The 18,253-nt window shown below is 41.5% G+C and overlaps 1 protein-coding gene across 1 annotated transcript in view; it reads right to left on the reverse strand.

Annotated features, from left to right (window-relative positions):
- Window positions 1–234: 234 nt before the first annotated feature.
- The window catches only part of sec61b (SEC61 translocon subunit beta), a 28,409-nt gene continuing 10,390 nt past the window's right edge, over window positions 235–18,253 (reverse strand). Inside the window, exons 3-4 of the mRNA XM_068010512.1 lie at window positions 9,617–9,718; window positions 235–624 (exon numbers count right to left, since the gene is read on the reverse strand). Of these exons, the coding sequence (XP_067866613.1) occupies window positions 537–624; window positions 9,617–9,718 (190 nt within the window). The 3' untranslated portion in view covers window positions 235–536. The remainder of the gene's footprint in view (window positions 625–9,616; window positions 9,719–18,253) is intronic.

The following is an 18,253-nucleotide window of genomic DNA, read 5'->3' on the forward strand; positions in this document are numbered from 1 at the left end:
CGAAAGATCTAACCCACTATGTCACCCAGTTCTCATGAGTATTCTTAATCAGAACCTTACCAAAAACAGGTGCATTGTGATAATTAAACTATTTAGCAATGACAGAGGGTTAAAAATTTGCTTTTTTCATGACTTATAATGTCTAGCAGGACATTCCAAAGTGCTTCACATACAATTTGTAGATTGAATTATGTTGGTAAAATTGTTTTGTTTATGCTAAAAAGACACAACATAGAAATAACAATTTTTTTCTTTATTGTCAAACATTAGTGAGTTGTTTTACAAAAAAGGCAAAACAAAGATAGGAAAGAGATTTTCAAAGATTTCAGAAATCCAACACAAAGACAGTACTTCTCATGAAAATCAGGAAACAGGATCTATCTGCTATACCCAGTCCTGTTGACAGGATTTTCACTTTAATCTTCATGAGTGGAAGGTGAGGTTTAACGCATCAGAATTCAGTTCCGATAAAAATAGGCATTTGGTCCAGGATGAATGCATTAAGTTGAAAGGAGAGAAAGTCGCTGAAGTCTTGTCTACGAGCGAGTGTACTTGCCCCAGATGTGCAGCATAAATACTGAAGCAATGAACAGTAGGCTCATAACAAGCACTGGAACAGGCCCACTGAGGAGAGAGGGGAAAAAAAAATCAATAGAAGCACATTTAACAGTACACACACCACTGCTTGCTTTTATAGTTTCAATGTCACTGCAATGACAGTAATACAAGGGACAAAAGGGACACCTAGTGGTACAGCAGGAGTACCCACACAATGCTAGTTTTACCAGCACTGTTGCAGAAAAGCATAATAAATATCAAACACACAAGCAGAGTTATCCCTGTTTCCTCATCTTAGGCAGGATCTGTGCCCAGAGCTATAAAGCACATCATTCTGCTTATTATTCACTTTTAATATCGCTCATTAATGCTTAGAAAAATTACATAATGCAACATATCTAAAGATTTTAAACTCAAATGAAAAATAAGAAAAAATCTTGCACCTACAATTATAACCTTAAAGTGGAAAACTATATTTCCTCACATCTTTGCTTTCATTCACTTCTCCCTCCACCAGTGAAGGTAAAGCTAAATGTACTAATCTACATTGCACAATAGTCCTCAGCAGGCACTGGAGCCCATACCAGTTCTTCATCATAATCAACTCTGACACAAGCTTTAGGCTATCCACACCAAAACAAAAAGCAGATTAAATTACAAGTTAATAATGCAGGACAGGAGAGTTACCACAATATTGCATATTCTGAATTTTGCACATGAGCAGAAAATGCTGTTTACATCCTAACCACAAGCAAAACTGTTCACAGCTGATTCTCATTGATTTATAGGGAGATTGAATTTAAACAGAGATTAAGTTAATTGTGAAAATCCAGAACCTCCTTCTCTCACTGGATCCTATTGGTGCACTAGTTCAGAACCAGCACAATTCCTAATATCTAACTAAAGGATTCTTCATGAACTGCAATTTTTTTTTAGAAAACTAGAACAATCCCAATGCCAACAACAAACTCAAGGGTGTGTAGAGCAATTTTACGTCACACTAGCTTCAGTTTTGCCAAGTTCTAAAACAAAGTATAGTATTGCACACAGCATAACTACAGTTCCTTTTTATTATTGTACATTTACTCTAATCTTGCTTCCTAGTGAGAGGCTCAACTCAGGCAGGCATAAGAATTCATGCTAAGCCAATTTTAAAATAGTTTAACACAGAAAGTGACACTTTCTGCCCTAAAACATTAAATACTTGGATCTAGAATCACAATCTTACAGCACAGGTGGTTGTCATTTGGCCCATCTTACCTGTGAAAGAGCTTACTCCCCTGCTCTTCCCAATAGCCTTGCAATTTTCTCCCTTTCAGGTACTTATCTAATTTACAATTTATCTCATCTAATTGGCTATTAATGCCACGCAGCATAAATTGGACTGGGACAGAGGGCAGTGAAACAGAGATCCCATCGTCAACATAATATTACTGCTATTGTTCGGGCAAGAAGAATTTGCAGGAGATATTTTTTAAAAATCCAGTCCTTGTATGTGACAGCCAGCTCAGAATTACGTAGCTGTTATAAAAAAAAATTTAATTTGCAAATGTATACACAGAGCTCAGCTATGTTAAAACAAATAGCTTGTGTACTTAAATTCTGGATAAATAACCAAATAAAATAGTTTAAGATGGAATTCATTGGTCTGCTTTGTGCTTTCAAACAATTAACTTTTTTATATATAGAGACTAAAAATATTCTGGACCTTAAAGACAGTAGCACACGGTCTTGACTATTGAATGATTTTTTTTTTTAAATCCTTAAAATCCTGAACTCATCTGTCTCACTGCAGTTATTGAATGAAGAATGGACTTTGACATAAAGCTCTTGTTTCATTTCCCATGTGTACAATGAACACAAGGTATTGAAAGCCTCAGATCAATGTGTGCATATACGTTGAAACACAGTCAAAGCTGATAAACTCATCTACCACTGACATACATATCCAAGGTACCATTTGACCTTCAAAAAAATATGGGTGAAAATACCCAAAAAACATCCTATATTACCCTAATTGACAACTCATGCCATTTAACCAAATTATTAAAATACAAAGTGTGGAAAGAAACAAGACTTGAGGATTAATACAAAAGTTGTTACTCCTTAAAAAATGACTAGTAATATAGCAGCTAAATAAACAGACACTTGCAAGATGAAACTCCCACCTTCATTCATTTTAGCCAAAAAGATTGAAGTAAAAAGTGATGGAACACTATATCTAATTTCCCCCCCAAATGTCAATTATTTTGCCCCTTTACTGTTTTACGAAGATTTACTGTTGAAGATCTTATATTTAAATAAGACTTTGAGAAGATTTTCAATATTCCTACATTCAAATGGGGTACATCCCCACTCACTGATAGCTGTCTGATGAAAGGCAAGGAAGCCTAATGAAGCTTGTGCACAATCACAGGGTACAATTCCTGTGATCTGCACAAAAGCCCTTCGATAAAGGATGCTGATTACACACACATATTTCTCCATATGGGATACATCTAAGGTTAGGCTTTGAACATTAAGATAATATACCTTAAACTGTTTACCTTTAACCTACTTCCACATCCATAATATTGTCCGTCTCCGCCCTTGCCTCAGCTCATCCGCAGCTGAAACCCCCATTCGTGCCTTTGTTAACTACAGACTTGACTATTCCAATGCACTCCTGGCCAGCCTCCCACATTCTATCTGTAAACTCAAATTATCCAAAACTTTGCTGTTCATGTCCTTACTCGCACCAAGTCCTGTTCATCCATCATTCCTGCGTTTGCCGACTTACAGTGGCTTCTGGTCAAACAATGCCTTGATTTTAAAATTCTCATCATGTTTTCAAATCCCACCATGGCCTCACTCCTCCCTATCTCTAATCTCCTCTCGCCCCACAACCCTCCCAGCTAACTGTTCTCATCAACGTCCCTAATTTTAATTTCTCCACCAATGGCGGCTGTAACTTTAGCAGCCTGGGCCCTAAGCTCTGAAATTCCCTTCCTTAACTTCTCCACCTCACTTTCTTCCTTTAAGACACTCCTTAAAATCTACCTTTGGCCATCTTCCCTAATATGCCTTACGTGGTTGGGTGTCAAATTTTGTTTTATTCGCTCCTGTGAAGCGCCTTGGGACGTTTTATTACACTAATTGTACTGTATAAATACAAGCTGTTGTTGAAGTAGGTGAAATTTAAACAATTAAAATCTGATACAAAGACTGTACGCCATTCCCTCACCAACACCGCCTCCCTCCCCCACCGTCCCCCCTGCGTCATCTATGGTTGTCAAATATAGTAATGAAAATGGTTCCAATCACAATCAGCAGAAAGCTACACACCCTGGTCAAGTCCTCTAAAGTTACAACATAGCCATAGATAGTATTTGAAATTTGGTACAAACAAGTTAAAATCATCTAAACTCTAGTTACTTGAAACCTCTTCCCTTCTCACCCAGTCAACAAAGTATTAAGTTTCACAGGCAATAACTGGCCTTTAATGATGTCAAGCTTTACTTAAAGCTTTGAACTGTTAAGTGAAATCTCTTTGTTTTGTTCAACTATAAAATTAGGAAAGCCATATTTATTGAAGTATTTCTTCCCTCCAACCTAACCCTTCAGTGTCAACCTGTGATAACTTACGGGAAACTGAGTCAAGAGAATTAATGCAGGCTGATAAATAAATACATTGACAACAACATGCCCACCAGTTATTGGTCAAAGAAATTAAGTTTAAAGTACGGTCTTATCTTATGGTACTAATCAGTAGTGGTGGCCTTGGTTTGGCTCTGTAGAAATCAAGGTGAATTTTGTCCGGTTAAACCAGTTGACGGGTCACGTCATTTAGTTTTCTTGATTGTCTTGAATTCTCACTTATGCAGCCCAACTCCCTAAAGAGATGGCGTGGGATGTGATTTAATCAGCTTATCATAGTGCATCTTATCTCACTGTACAGAATCTGAGGCAGGCATCACGTAGGAGATAATTTGTTTTAAAAAAAAAAGATAAAAAGACCAAATTTAAAAGGTCACTAAATGTGGGAGTTAGAGACAGTTGTCGTTTTTTCTGTTCATCAAAAAGACTGTATTCTAAATTTCAGCTTGCAAAGCATCCTACTTTTCATCCTTTGAAACACACGAGACTGCATTCAGCAGGTTACTGCCCCAATCATAACCTGCAGCATGGTTACAAAGTTCAGAATGCAAAATAATAACTCCATTTATTTGTAATTATGCTGCAATTTAGTTGTCAAGCTAAAAAGGTAGGATGCTTATGCAACTCTACTTTGCATACATTTCATCCTGCAATGCTGATCATTTAATTATAAATTAATTCAACCTCTATAATATATTCATTCAATATCCTGTATGATAAACTTGCAACAATGCACTAGGTTAATCAATGGGGTCAACAAGCTGTTAAGAGCAGGATATTGACTGATTGGACTTCTAACCAGCAAACTGTTAAATATTCCAGCATATTAAACCATCCTAAATAACTGGACAGTCAACAAAAATCAATAGAATATTCAGTGCTCAAATTAACTGCTTGGCACTGCTTTACATAAATGTGAAACTTCATCCCTCACACAAAATAAAAGAGAATTTGTAATCTAGCTCAAAACTGGTTTTACTTTACTTTTAACATCAAACTTTTTTTTTTAAAAAGCAATACCAAGGACCCACAAATTTCACTCAATATGTTTGTGAAGGACATTATTTTACATTAAACCTTACCATTGTATAATAAAACTATTATGAGATTACATCTGCTGTATGTTTCTGCACAAGGGATGTAATAATAAAAGTAGTCAAGACACCCTGTGCTGCCCAGAATAAAGTCTCACTCAAAAGAAGCAAAAGCTTGAAACTACAGTGTTCTTTTAGTTGATGACATGTGGCACGGAAGTGTTCAACACAGGAAAGAAGAAAAAAAACATTTAACATCCTGGTAAACCTCTTCTGTATCCTCTCCAAAGCCTCCACGTCCTTCTGGTAGTGTGGCAACCAGAATTGCACGCAATATTCTAAGTGTGGCCTAACTAAAATTCTGTACAGCTGCAGCATGACTTGCCAATTTTTATACTCTATGCCCCGACCAATGAAGGCAAGCATGCCATATGCCTTCTTGACTACCTTATCCACCTGCGTGACCTGTGGACCTGTACGCCCAGATCTCTCTGCCTGTCAATACTCCTAAGGGTTCTGCCATTTACTGGATACTTCCCACCTGCATTAGACCTTCCAAAATGCATTGACTTATTTGTCCGGATTAAACGCCATCTGCCATTTCTCCGCCCAAGTCTCCAACTGATCTATATCCTGCTGTATCCTCTGACAATCCTCATCACTCTCCGCAACTCCACCAACCTTTGTGTCGTCCGAAAACTTACTAATCAGATCAGCTACATTTTCCTCCAAATCATTTATATATACTACAAACAGCAAAGGTCCCAGCACTGATCCCTGCGGAACACCACTAGTCACATCCCTCCATTCAGTAAAGCACCCTTCCACTGCTACCCTCTGTCTTCTACGACCGAGCCAGTTCTGTATCCATCTTGTCAGCTCACTTCTGATCCCGTGTGACTTCACCTTTTGTACCAGTCTGCCATGAGGGACCTTGTCAAAGGCTTTACTGCAGTCCATATAGATAACATCTACTGCCCTTCCTTCATCAATCATCTTCGTCACTTCCTCAAAAAACTCAATCAAATTAGTGAGACACGACCTCCCCTTCACAAAACCATGCTGCCTCTCGCTAATAAGTTAGTTTGTTTCCAAATGGGAGTAAATCCTGTCCCGAAGAATCCTCTCTAATAATTTGCCTACCACTGACGTAAGGCTCACTGGCCTATAAATTACTGGATTATCCTTGCTACCCTTCTTAAACAAAGGAACAACATTGGCTACTGTCTAGTCCTCTGGGACCTCACCTGTAGCCAATGTGGATGCAAAGATTTATGTCAAGGCCCCAGCAATTTCTTCCCTTGCCTCCCTCAGTATTCTGGGGTAGATCCCATCAGGCTCTGGGGACTTATTTACCTTAATGCTTTGCAAGACACCCAACACCTCCTCCTTTTTGATAATGAGATGATTGAGACGATCTACACTCCCTTCCCGAGGCCCATCATCCACCAAGTCCTTCTCTTTGGTGAATACTGATGCAAAGTACTCATTTAGTACCTCGCCCATTTCCTCTGGCCCCACACATAGATTCCCTTCTCTGTCCTTGAGTGGGCCAACCCTTTCCCTGGTTACCCTCTTGCTCTTTATATACGTATAAGAAGCCTTGGGATTTTCCTTAATCCTGTTTGCCAATATCTTTTCATGACCCCTTTTAGCCCTCCTGCCTCCTTGCTTAAGTTCCTTCCTACTGTCTTTATATTCCTCAAGGGATTAGTCTGTTCCTAGCCTTCCAGCCCTTACGAATGCTTCCTTTTTCTTTTTGACTAGGCTCACAATATCCCACGTTATCCAAGCTTCCCGAAACTTGCCAAACTTGTCCTTCTTCCTCACAGGAACATGCTGGTCCTGGATTCTAATCAACCGACTTTTGAAAGACTCCCACATGTCAGATGTTGATTTACCCTCAAACAGCCGCTCCCAATCTAAATTCTTCAGTTCCTGCCTATTATTGTTATAATTAGCCTTCCCCCAATTTAGCACCTTCACCAGAGGACTACTCTTATCCTTATCCACAAGTACCTTAAAACTTATGGAATTATACTCACTGTTCCCGAAATGCTCCCCGACTGAAACTTCGACCACCTGGCCAGGCTCATTCCCCAATACCTGGTCCAGTATGGCCCCATCCCTAGATGGACTATCTACATATTGTTTCAAGAAGTCCTCGTGGATTCTCCTTACAAATTCTGCCCCATCCAAGCCCCCAGCACTAAGTGAGTCCCAGTCAATATTGGGGAAGTTAAAATCACCCACCACTACAACCCTGTTAACTTTACATCTTTCCAAAATCTGTCTACATATCTGCTCCTCTACCTCCCGCTGGCTGTTGGGAAGCCTGTAGAAAACCCCCAACATCGTGACTACACCCTTCCTATTCCTGAGCTCCACCCATATTGCCTCGCTGCATGGGCGGCACAGTGGCGCAGTGGTTAGCACCGCAGCCTCACAGCTCCAGCGACCCGGGTTCAATTCTGGGTACTGCCTGTGTGGAGTTTGCAAGTTCTCCCTGTGTCTGCGTGGGCTTTCTCCGGGTGCTCCGGTTTCCTCCCACAAGCCAAAAGACTTGCAGGTTGATAGGTAAATTGGCCATTATAAATTGCCCCTAGTATAGGTCGGTGGTAGGGAAATATAGGGACAGGTGGGAATGTGGTAGGAATATGGGATTAGTGTAGGATTAGTATAAATGGGTGGTTGATGGTCGGCACAGACTTGGTGGGCCGAAGGGCCTGTTTCAGTGCTGTATCTCTAAAAAAAAAAAATTGTACAGAAATACTCAGGAAATTACTCAGCAAAAATGTCATGATGCTGGTACTTATACAATCCTAGGTACAGTGAAAACCTTCATCAACAAGCTACTTGGAGAGCAAGTTATCAGAGAAAGAAATTCAAGTAAAGACAAAGTGAGATGTTTGCCAACATCTATAAAGAGGAACGAAATGTTAAACTATTTTTGCACTTCACAAATGACAGCCTACTGTGCATTTCCAACATTTCCTGTTTTTATCACTGGCAACCATCAGACCAACAGCATTAAAGACCACAAAATTAGGACCAGTGTAACTTAATTTTTACTCTTCAACAAAACCAAGTGTTACAAGATGTGTTTAAAACAAAGTCTCACCCTAGCATTTCTTTCTTTACAAAACAAATAGCAAGAATCAAATATAGATGTTTTCTTCCCCTCATCTTTTAAAAAAAGATTTAAATAGTCAATCACGAGCACATCAGGGTACTTACCTTGAAATGTTACTGTTTCTGACACTCCTCGGGAACTGAAGCAACTTATTAAAACAGCTCCAGAAGTGTACATTCAACCCAGGGAAATAAGATGACACCACTTCACAACATATTAAGTCACTGTTGCCTGAATTCTTGTACATTCCTGTATACTGAACTGTATGATAGATTGGGGTGTTATTTTAAATAATGCAACCACAATCTGTAACCTCATGGCCCGGCATATCCCCCACTCTACCATTACCAACAAGCCAGGAGACCAACCCTGGTTCGATGAAGAGTGCAGGAAGGCATGCCAGGAGCAGCACCAGGCATATCTCAAAATAAGGGGTCAACCTGGTGAAGCTACAACACAGGACTATCTGCGTGCCAAACTGCGTAAGCAGCATGCGATAGACAGAGCCAAGCGATCCCATAACCAACGGATCAGGTCTAAGCTCTGCAGTCCTGCCACATCCAGCCGTGAATGGTGGTGGACAATTAAACAACTAACTGGAGGAGGTGGCTCCACAAATATCCCCATCCTCAATGATGGGGGAGCCCAGCACATCAGTGCAAAAGATAAGGCAGAAGCATTTGCAACAATCTTCAGCCAGAAGTGCCAAGTTGATGATCCATCTCGGCCTCCTCCTGAAGTCCCCAGCATCACAGGTGCCAGACTTCAGCCAATTCGATTCACTCCGCGTGATATCAAGAAACGACTGAAGGCACTGCATACTGCAAAAGCTATGGGCGCTGACAATATTCCAGCAATAGTACTGAAGACCTGTGCTCCAGAACTTGCTGCGCCCCTAGCCAAGCTGTTCCAGTACAGCTACAACACCAGCATCTACCCTGCAATGTGGAAAATTGCCCAGGTATGTCCTGTACACAAAAAGCAGGACAAGTCCATCCCGGACAATTACCGCCCCATCAGCCTACTCTCAATCATCAGTAAAGTGATGGAAGGTGTCATCAACAGTGCCATCAAGTGGCACTTGCTTAGCAATAACCTGCTCAGTGACGCTCAGTTTGGGTTCCGCCAGGGCCACTCAGCTCCTGACCTCATTATAGCCTTGGTTCAAACATGGACAACAGAGCTGAACTCAAGAGGTGAGGCGAGAGTGACTGCCCTTGACATCAAGGCCTCAATAGACACAGAAAACACTTACACTTTAAGCCCAGGAGAATCCTCCGTGTAGAACCGCCACATACCCCCAGTGCCCGTCGAGGTGGTGCGACCAGCACGGCTCACTGCACTGCTGGTAGCTTTCCTGCGAGGGAAGGGGTAAAAGAAAAATAGAACTTAGCAACACATCTTACTATGAAGCCCTAAATAAGCACTGCAATCAGAGACAGTATTTTGTTAGCAGGATTCTCCTTTTACCCAAGATTATAGTAATTGTGACAGGTTCAATTAAAATCATTTCTAAACATCGGAAGGTTGATACTGAAAAGACTTCTGGTTTTAGTGAAAAGGTAAAAGGAGAGGATACAGGAAATCCTCAGTAGTAAGAAAGAGAGACTAGGGTTGGGTCAAATGGACCAATGTTATTTTTGTAAAAAAAAGAGGGCATTTACAATCAGAATGCAGTAAGTTAAAAGGCAAAGCGGTAGCTGTGGTAGGTTTACCGAAAGCCTGTCCCAAAAAGGATGCCCCAATAGGAGGAGCTGGTGACAAGCTAGTGGCCTTGGCGATTTTGAAATGAGTAGAGGTGCTCTCCCCTGTGTGCTGATGAAATAAATAAGGCCCCTGAAGTTTATTGAGGTTTTCTGTTCAAGGGTGAGATATTCCCACATTCATCTGGTCAGGCAGGCAAGTTAATTAGGGATACAGGGATGGGACAGACACTAATTTTGGCAGGTGACATGAACTTTTACCCTGGTAGTGAACGCATTAATCCAAGGGATAGATAGAACTCATTTATCCATTCCTTTATATAAGGTTAATTTAAAATGTAACTTGGTCATGGGTCCTGTTATTGGCGGTGTCGTTCCTAGTTTACCCATTGAAGAGGTAGATTTTCTGTAAGGAAATGAAATAGCTGGGGATAAGGTATTGGCATTGCCAGTAGTTTCAGAAAAGCCAGTTGAGGTTGCTGAAATTGAAGTTTTGCAGAAAGAATTTCCAGCCATATTCCCAGATTGTGTAGTGACTAGATCCCAAGCTCATCGGGCTTGACAAGATACAGCAGAGTCAGTGATTATAAAGGACAAGCCGGATGTCTGGCTGGCTGAAACCTTTTTCAGGAATTTGAGTAGCGAGGCTGAATTATTTAGAAGATCCTCTTTTGATTGAGGCACAACAGGCAGACCCCAATTTAAAGAAAATATCTCAGACAGCGTGTTCTGAATTGGAGGCTGAGAAAATCCCCGAGTGCTATTATGTTGAAAGTGACGTATTGATGAGAAAGTGGAGACCTTCCCAGAGGCATGCTGATGAGGATTGGGCTGTAGTCCATCAAATTATTGTCCCTCCCTGCCATAGTGAAATTCTGAGAATTGCCAATGAGATTCCAGTCGCAGATCATTTGGGTAATTTGGAAACCACCAGCTAGGGTAATGATGCATTATTACTGGCCGAAGCTGCACAGGGATGTGGTCAACTTCTGTAAGATTTGAGAGTGTGGTGGAGGAAGATTTAATCAAGGCTTTCAAAAGAAAAGTGGATAATTATTTGAAGAGAAATATTTGCAGGGCTACAGGGAAAAGGCAGTGGAGTGGGACTAGGTGAGTTGCTCTTGGAGAGACGGCACAGACACGATGGGCCGAATGGCCGCCTTCCGTGTTGCAACCATTCTATGATTCTAGACAATGGATTTTTTCTACTGTATTTTCACAATCTTCAATTTTACAAGCTTTGTGTTTGCTTTTTTCCCCAACCCAAAAGGTACAGTAGAAAATGTTAAACACTATACATGGAATATTACTTCATCGCTGAAATGTACCTAGTTTCTGGGTAAAAAAAAAACCATACTCAAAACAGTATTTTAAGAACAGTGGTTTGGTGTTAAAGATCAAGACTCTTAAGTTAAAAGTTAAAAAACTTGCAAGCACAAAAACAGATGGCAAGGCGGTGTAGTCGGATGGGGGTAGGTTTGAGTGGGGTTCCATTCTGTTCATAATTCAAGCTATCTTGAACATGGAGGATCTGGCTGGGGGGTGGGGTGGTAGCTGGTTGAAGGAAGACAGAGAAGAAAGTCATATCTGGAACCTTTTCATCACTTCCCATCATGTAGGGGTTATTGGGGGAGGTACAATTCTGCCCAGGTCACCCACTTGACTGCAGATATTAGGTGAGGTTAATGAAGAAATGAGGATTAAAAATACAGAAAAAAAACTGGGTGGGAGGGTGCTTAGCGAATACCCTCATTAAAACTGTTCTATATTGAAAAATAAAAATTTATGGGAAGGTTGACTGACAAGTTTGCTCATTTCCAAGAATATTTAAACTGCATGAAGACATTTATTGAAAATTTTAGACAAAATGAGGTAGCATGTCAACAATATTAAACAGTTTAAGATCTAGGAAATAGTCCATTGGGTATTAGGGATAAATACAAGGCAATATTTTAACTGAGGGCTTCAGTGCCCTGGTGGGTTATGACAATCATCTTAATGCAGAGATTACAGCTTTGAAAACACTCCCCTGGTGTCTTATTTATAAGATAGCTTTTTATTACAGGAGAATCCATGCTTTGATCTGGACTTTTTTGCCTTTTTTTTTAAATCTTGAATTCTCAAGATAGATTCACAGTTTATGAAACGGTATATTTCCACATACATAAGCGGCAGCCATCGTACATTTTCACTGTATGATGCTTGCAGAAGGAAGACATTGATAGATCCAGGATTCTGTGACTGCACCTATTCTAGGCGTGATGTAAGTCACAGGGTTGAGGCAGCCAGTTTTGTTTGGTTCCCAGAAGTTAATTAGGGCTGGGGACCATGGAGGGGAAGGGCCATACATCCTGATAGTTGTACTGGTTGAAATTATTGTTCTACTACTAGGCAAGTCCAATCAAAATAATTGTGACAAGAGCAAATTATTGTCGATGCTGGAAATCTGAAATAAACTCAGAAAATGCTGGAAATACTCACAGATGCCGCCAGACCTGCTGGATTATTTCCAGCATTTTCTGTACAAATAATTGAAGCCTGGTCCTTAGCCACCAAGTGAAGCTTGTGGCTGGAATTGGAAATCAGGAGCACCCCATAAACCACACTGTTAACAGTTTACTACACTACCATTCACAATAGACCAAAGCAAAAAAACACCTCATTTCCACTGCAGTCCTCTCAATCTGGAGGGAGATTTGTGCGTTCCTGAAGACCCCACCAGGCCAAACATTTATATCCTCAAGGAAGATTTACTTCAGTGATATTCACAACATGGCATCAGAAATAAATCACCAGGTTAGGTCAGATTCCTTTAGGGAGGGCCATTGTATCCCTTTCCAACACCTAGCTGACAAATTCCACTTGTCCTAACATGACCAATACCACCATTGACAAATGAAGCACAATCTCTGTAACCCTGCAATACTTTGTAATAATAAGAGTCAACCTCCCGGGACTCATCCTGCATTCTCTAACAGTCACTTGCATTCGGATTTGTTGCTGTTCAGCAATTTACACCAAGAACAACTGGAAGTCCATTGCCTTAAAATTAAATAGAACACAACATATTTGATCACTAATGCAGCATCTATTTATCCAGCATGTAAAATGCACATGAATGGTGTGCTAAAATACTCCTGCATCAATTGATTTAGCCTTCTGTGTTTCAGCCAACATTGGAAGCAATAATACAAGTAAAAAGGCTGAACAGACACAACGTGCTGTCTGCAACGTGACAAGCATTCCACAAGTCCTGTGAATCTAATTTTGTATCAATGTATTACCTCCACACATACTGCTGGGGTTCACTGACACAATCCTTATTCAAGATTGACTACTAATACAAACAGAATTAATACTTTCAGTTTGATTGCGTTAACGTCATCTAGGAGTTCAGCGTTTATGTAAACCCCTATCATGAGGGCTTTAGATCGACAAGTAATAAAAGATGAAGCTCAGACTATGACCAACTTCCATCAATTTTGTATATTGGAAAAGTTGCCTGGTACCAAATTTATGAACAATTATTGTACTGAACAGAGTTGATCGTTCACTCTACTGAACTCCCAAACATTGGCCAAGCATCTCGGTTTACTTTTGGAGGGGTGGGGGGGGGGGGGGGGGGGGGTGCTGAGGGGGAAGAAAGGGAAGAAAAAAAAAGGTTAACAAAGGAAAATAGGAGACCAATTCATTGCCAAGCAATTCAAACACCTCCTAGTGGCTAAGAGCAGTATTGGTAGTGGTGCTATGTCAAGTGTTGCATTACCTCCCACCCAAGACAGCAGTCAAGCAAAGCAGACGGGGAGGAGGGAAAAGGGCCAGTGCCGGGGACAGAAAGAAGTTTGAAAGAGACTAATTTCCTAAAAAGGATACACATACTCAGAGTAAAAAATGAAAGCCGGTTTCATATTTCCAGCATTCAATCCAAATTGTAGCACAGCGTTTGCATTGTGCACCAAAACTGAGAAGGGATAAACTGAAGTGTTATATATTCCGCATATCCTACACAAAGACTCATGGGGCAGTGCAGGAAAAGGCTGGAGAAAAAGAAGATAGTGCATATCAAAGAGAGAAAGATACAATATTTCATTCACATCATTGCAGCAGAAGGTAGAGAAAAACAATTATTGGACGGAAAGATCGACGGAAAATGTAGGAGGGAGAAGCAGAGGAAAAAATGGATGACGGATATAATGGATTGGATGCCACTGACCTATATAAAGGCAGCACAGGACAGAGGTGGAGATCCAGGGCAGTCAACCTTCTGGGAAGAGGATGACACCAGCGAAACTGAAGAGATATTTGAAAAGGACAAAGAGCTACCGAAAACTAGGAGTGGAAATTGTTCCATATATAAATTAAAGGCTGGGACGACTTCCCATTACTAAGCAGGCTAACTGAATTTACACAGTATTGGAGGATCACACAACAAACAGCGACTAAACTGTGTCAGAAAAGGCCAAAAGAGTTATAGTACCTCAAGTTGGAGGGCTTTATTACATACTATGGGGCATTTTTAAAATCCAAAGTATAATGACTTGTAGCCAGAAATCAGTATTTATTTTACTTAATCTTTGTAAAGGTTTCTTGTTAAAAATGTGAATCAAGAACCAAGATCAAAATTAATTTTTCAAAATAAAATTTTTGTTGCCATTTTTTGAGCATCTACAAGATCAACATTCCTCACTTCACAGAAAAATGCCTGTTTTCCTTCAAAATTAGTGAACAGCCGCCTTGAAAATGTACAATTTCTGTCAATGCAACATTGTTAATAGCGAGAAAAACAGCAGCCAATCACAAGGTAGAATATTAATGATCTTCGAACACTTCTCAAGCAGCTAACCAGACACTTAACCAGTGTAAATGCTGAAACTGGTTAACACAGCCATAGGGTGAATTATTTGTGATTAAAACAGCTAAACATCAACAAAGCAAAGCACGACTCAATGATAAGGGCCTGAAATCAGTGGAAACTCTGATGCAGTAATGCAAGAACATTCTTTTGATTGGTGGACGATCTCCAAATATGCAACGACATCTCAAAAGTATGGCAATATAAAAGTAGGGTATTGATGCTGTAAAATATCAGTACACAACATAAATGAACAAACAGGAAACCAGCTGTGAAAAATCTGCATGTGCCAGTGAAATATTAACAAAGTTATGCAAGTTACATTATATGGATGGGATAGAGCAGGAAGGAATTTGCCTGGGAAAATCACTGTCACCCTGTCTCAGTCCCTACTGCTCATTTGCTAGCAGGAGGAGGAACTGGTGGCGGACCCAATGAACTTTAAGCAACTCACTCCGTATGAGGAAGTCATCATAGGCATGTTTTTGGAGGGACAGCTTAGAAGTCATATGGAACATGGAGAGATGAGGGACTGTAGAAGTAATCATTGCAGGTGGGCGGTGGGTGTCGGGGGAGACCTAACAAACTGTAGATGATCCCTCAAAGTTTTCTCCCTCATTAAGTTCATTAATTACAGGGCTGAGCTGAAGTAAAATGATCACTTATTGACTTAACTGAATTCAGAATGCTACAAAAGTTCAATATTAATGACTTTTAATAAGCAAAAATTAGGCCTTTTTTCACTAGCCTCTTTTGCTCAGATCTGTGCTTAGAAACATGAATCACCAATTTTCCCACATTACAACAGTGACTACCCTTCAAAAAGTACTTGATTGGCTGTAAAGCGCTCAGAGACATCCAGTGGTTGCGAAAAGCGCGATATAAATCTAAATTTTTTTCTTTATTTCAATTATAATTTTTTCCATACTTTGCACCGCTTTTTACTTTATATGGAATTTTACACCAAAATTAACAGAGGAAAGAAATTCAGGTTCACATTTTTTAGTTTTGCAAGGGATGAGAAGCACCAAGAAGATCTGCAATATATTTACAAAGTGATTCCTCTCAACGCTGGCCGCCACTAACGTCATCAGGCTGCGCCGCGAAGCGCACATGCGCAGACTGTCTCCTGCTCTATGCGCTGCGTTCCAGCTGGCTAGCGCATGCGCCTATGACGTCATCGCGTGATGTGTGCATCTTCGCGCAACGCGCCTGGTCGGCCTCTGCGCATGCGCTTTATGCAACGCCAACGGGTATTCACGCATGCGTCAACCTTTGGATATTCACGCATGCGTCAAGCTTCGGCGCGAGTTTCTGAAAATGGAAGGAGGATTGGTTTCGTCGGCATTTTCTCGCATTTTATCACAATTATTTAGTCGTTTTGAAGATTTCACTCTACTTCATTTTTATCAGAAAGAGGAGATTGCTCCAAGGTAAGTTGTTCTGAAAACATTTCCATTGTCTGGGGCACTACATGTGCTCCAGTCCCTGTTGTAAGTTGCTCTGAAAACATTTCCATTGTCTGGGGCACTGCATGTGCTCCAGTCCACTGCACTAAAATCCTTTCCATTGTCTGGGGCTGTGTGCAGGCAGTACATGCGCTCCAGTCCCTGTTGTAAGTTGCTCTGTTCTTGCACCCATCAGAGCAGTGCACATGGACACACAGACACCTGTTTCATAGGTTCATAGGTGATTACAGGGGTTGGATCCTACTGTTGTTGCTGTTAATCACATCCATGACTGAACCATGATCATACTGACAGTTGGGGTTTAATTCTGATGTCGGTTGCACCTCATGGACTGAGCATCCACCCTTGAAACAACCATGCAGAGCCTTGAGACTCCGCAATTGCCAGCTGCTGCCTGTCAAGCAGAGAGTGCGTCCAAAGCAGTCAAGCACTTGGGGAACATTCAGCAAGAAGAGACTGAGCAGTAAAAGAAACAAACATGACGTGTCCAGTGGTAGCACAAATATGAATGCTCTTGGTGTACACAACTGGTGAGCTGGGAGTGCAGCCACACCGTTCTCCATCCTCAATGTTGCTTTAAGGCAAAGGTAGATAAGAGCGAAATAAATGGAAGGTGATGCCGATAGTAGTAGGCAGGATAGTAGTAAGCTGGTCGAGCACATCTACCCTGAGGCACAGTGTGGCTTTCGTGCAGCGAGATCGACCGTTGACATGCTGTTCTCCCTTCGTCAGATACAGGAGAAATGCCGCGAACAACAGATGCCCCTCTACATTGCTTTCATTGATCTCACCAAAGCCTTTGACCTCGTCAGCAGACGTGGTCTCTTCAGACTACTAGAAAAGATCGGATGTCCACCAAAGCTACTAAGTATCATCACCTCATTCCATGACAACATGAAAGGCACAATTCAACATGGTGGCTCATCAGACCCCTTTCCTATCCTGAGTGGCGTGAAACAGGGCTGTGTTCTCGCACCCACACTTTTTGGGATTTTCTTCTCCCTGCTGCTTTCACATGCGTTCAAGTCCTCTGAAGAAGGAATTTTCCTCCACACAAGATCAGGGGGCAGGTTGTTCAACCTTGCCCATCTAAGAGCGAAGTCCAAAGTACGGAAAGTCCTCATCAGGGAACTCCTCTTTGCTGACGATGCTGCTTCAACATCTCACACTGAAGAGTGCCTGCAGAGTCTCATTGACAGGTTTGCGGCTGCCTGCAACGAATTTGGCCTAACCATCAGCCTCAAGAAAACGAACATCATGGGCAGGACGTCAGAAATGCTCCATCTATCAACATTGGCGACCACGCTCTGGAAGTGGTTCAAGAGTTCACCTACCTAGGCTCAACTATCACCAGTAACCTGTCTCTAGATGCAGAAATCAACAAGCGCATGGGAAAGGCTTCCACTGCTATGTCCAGACTGGCCAAGAGAGTGTGGGAAAATGGCGCACTGACACGGAACACAAAAGTCCGAGTGTATCAAGCCTGTGTCCTCAGTACCTTGTTCTTCGGCAGCGAGGCCTGGACAACGTATGTCAGCCAAGAGCGACGTCTCAATTCATTCCATCTTCGCTGCCTCCGGAGAATACTCGGCATCAGGTGGCAGGACCGTATCTCCAACACAGAAGTCCTCGAGGCGGCCAACATCCCAGCTTATACACACTACTGAGTCAGCAGCGCTTGAGATGGCTTGGCCATGTGAGCCGCATGGAAGATGGCAGGATCCCCAAAGGCACATTGTACAGCGAGCTCGCCACTGGTATCAGACCCACCGGCCGTCCATGTCTCCGCTTTAAAGACGTCTGCAAACGCGACATGAAGTCCTGTGACATTGATCACAAGTCGTGGGAGTCAGTTGCCAGCGTTCGCA

Source organism: Heterodontus francisci, chromosome 2, assembly GCF_036365525.1.
Source record: "Heterodontus francisci isolate sHetFra1 chromosome 2, sHetFra1.hap1, whole genome shotgun sequence".
NCBI classification, from domain to species: Eukaryota; Metazoa; Chordata; class Chondrichthyes; order Heterodontiformes; family Heterodontidae; genus Heterodontus; species Heterodontus francisci.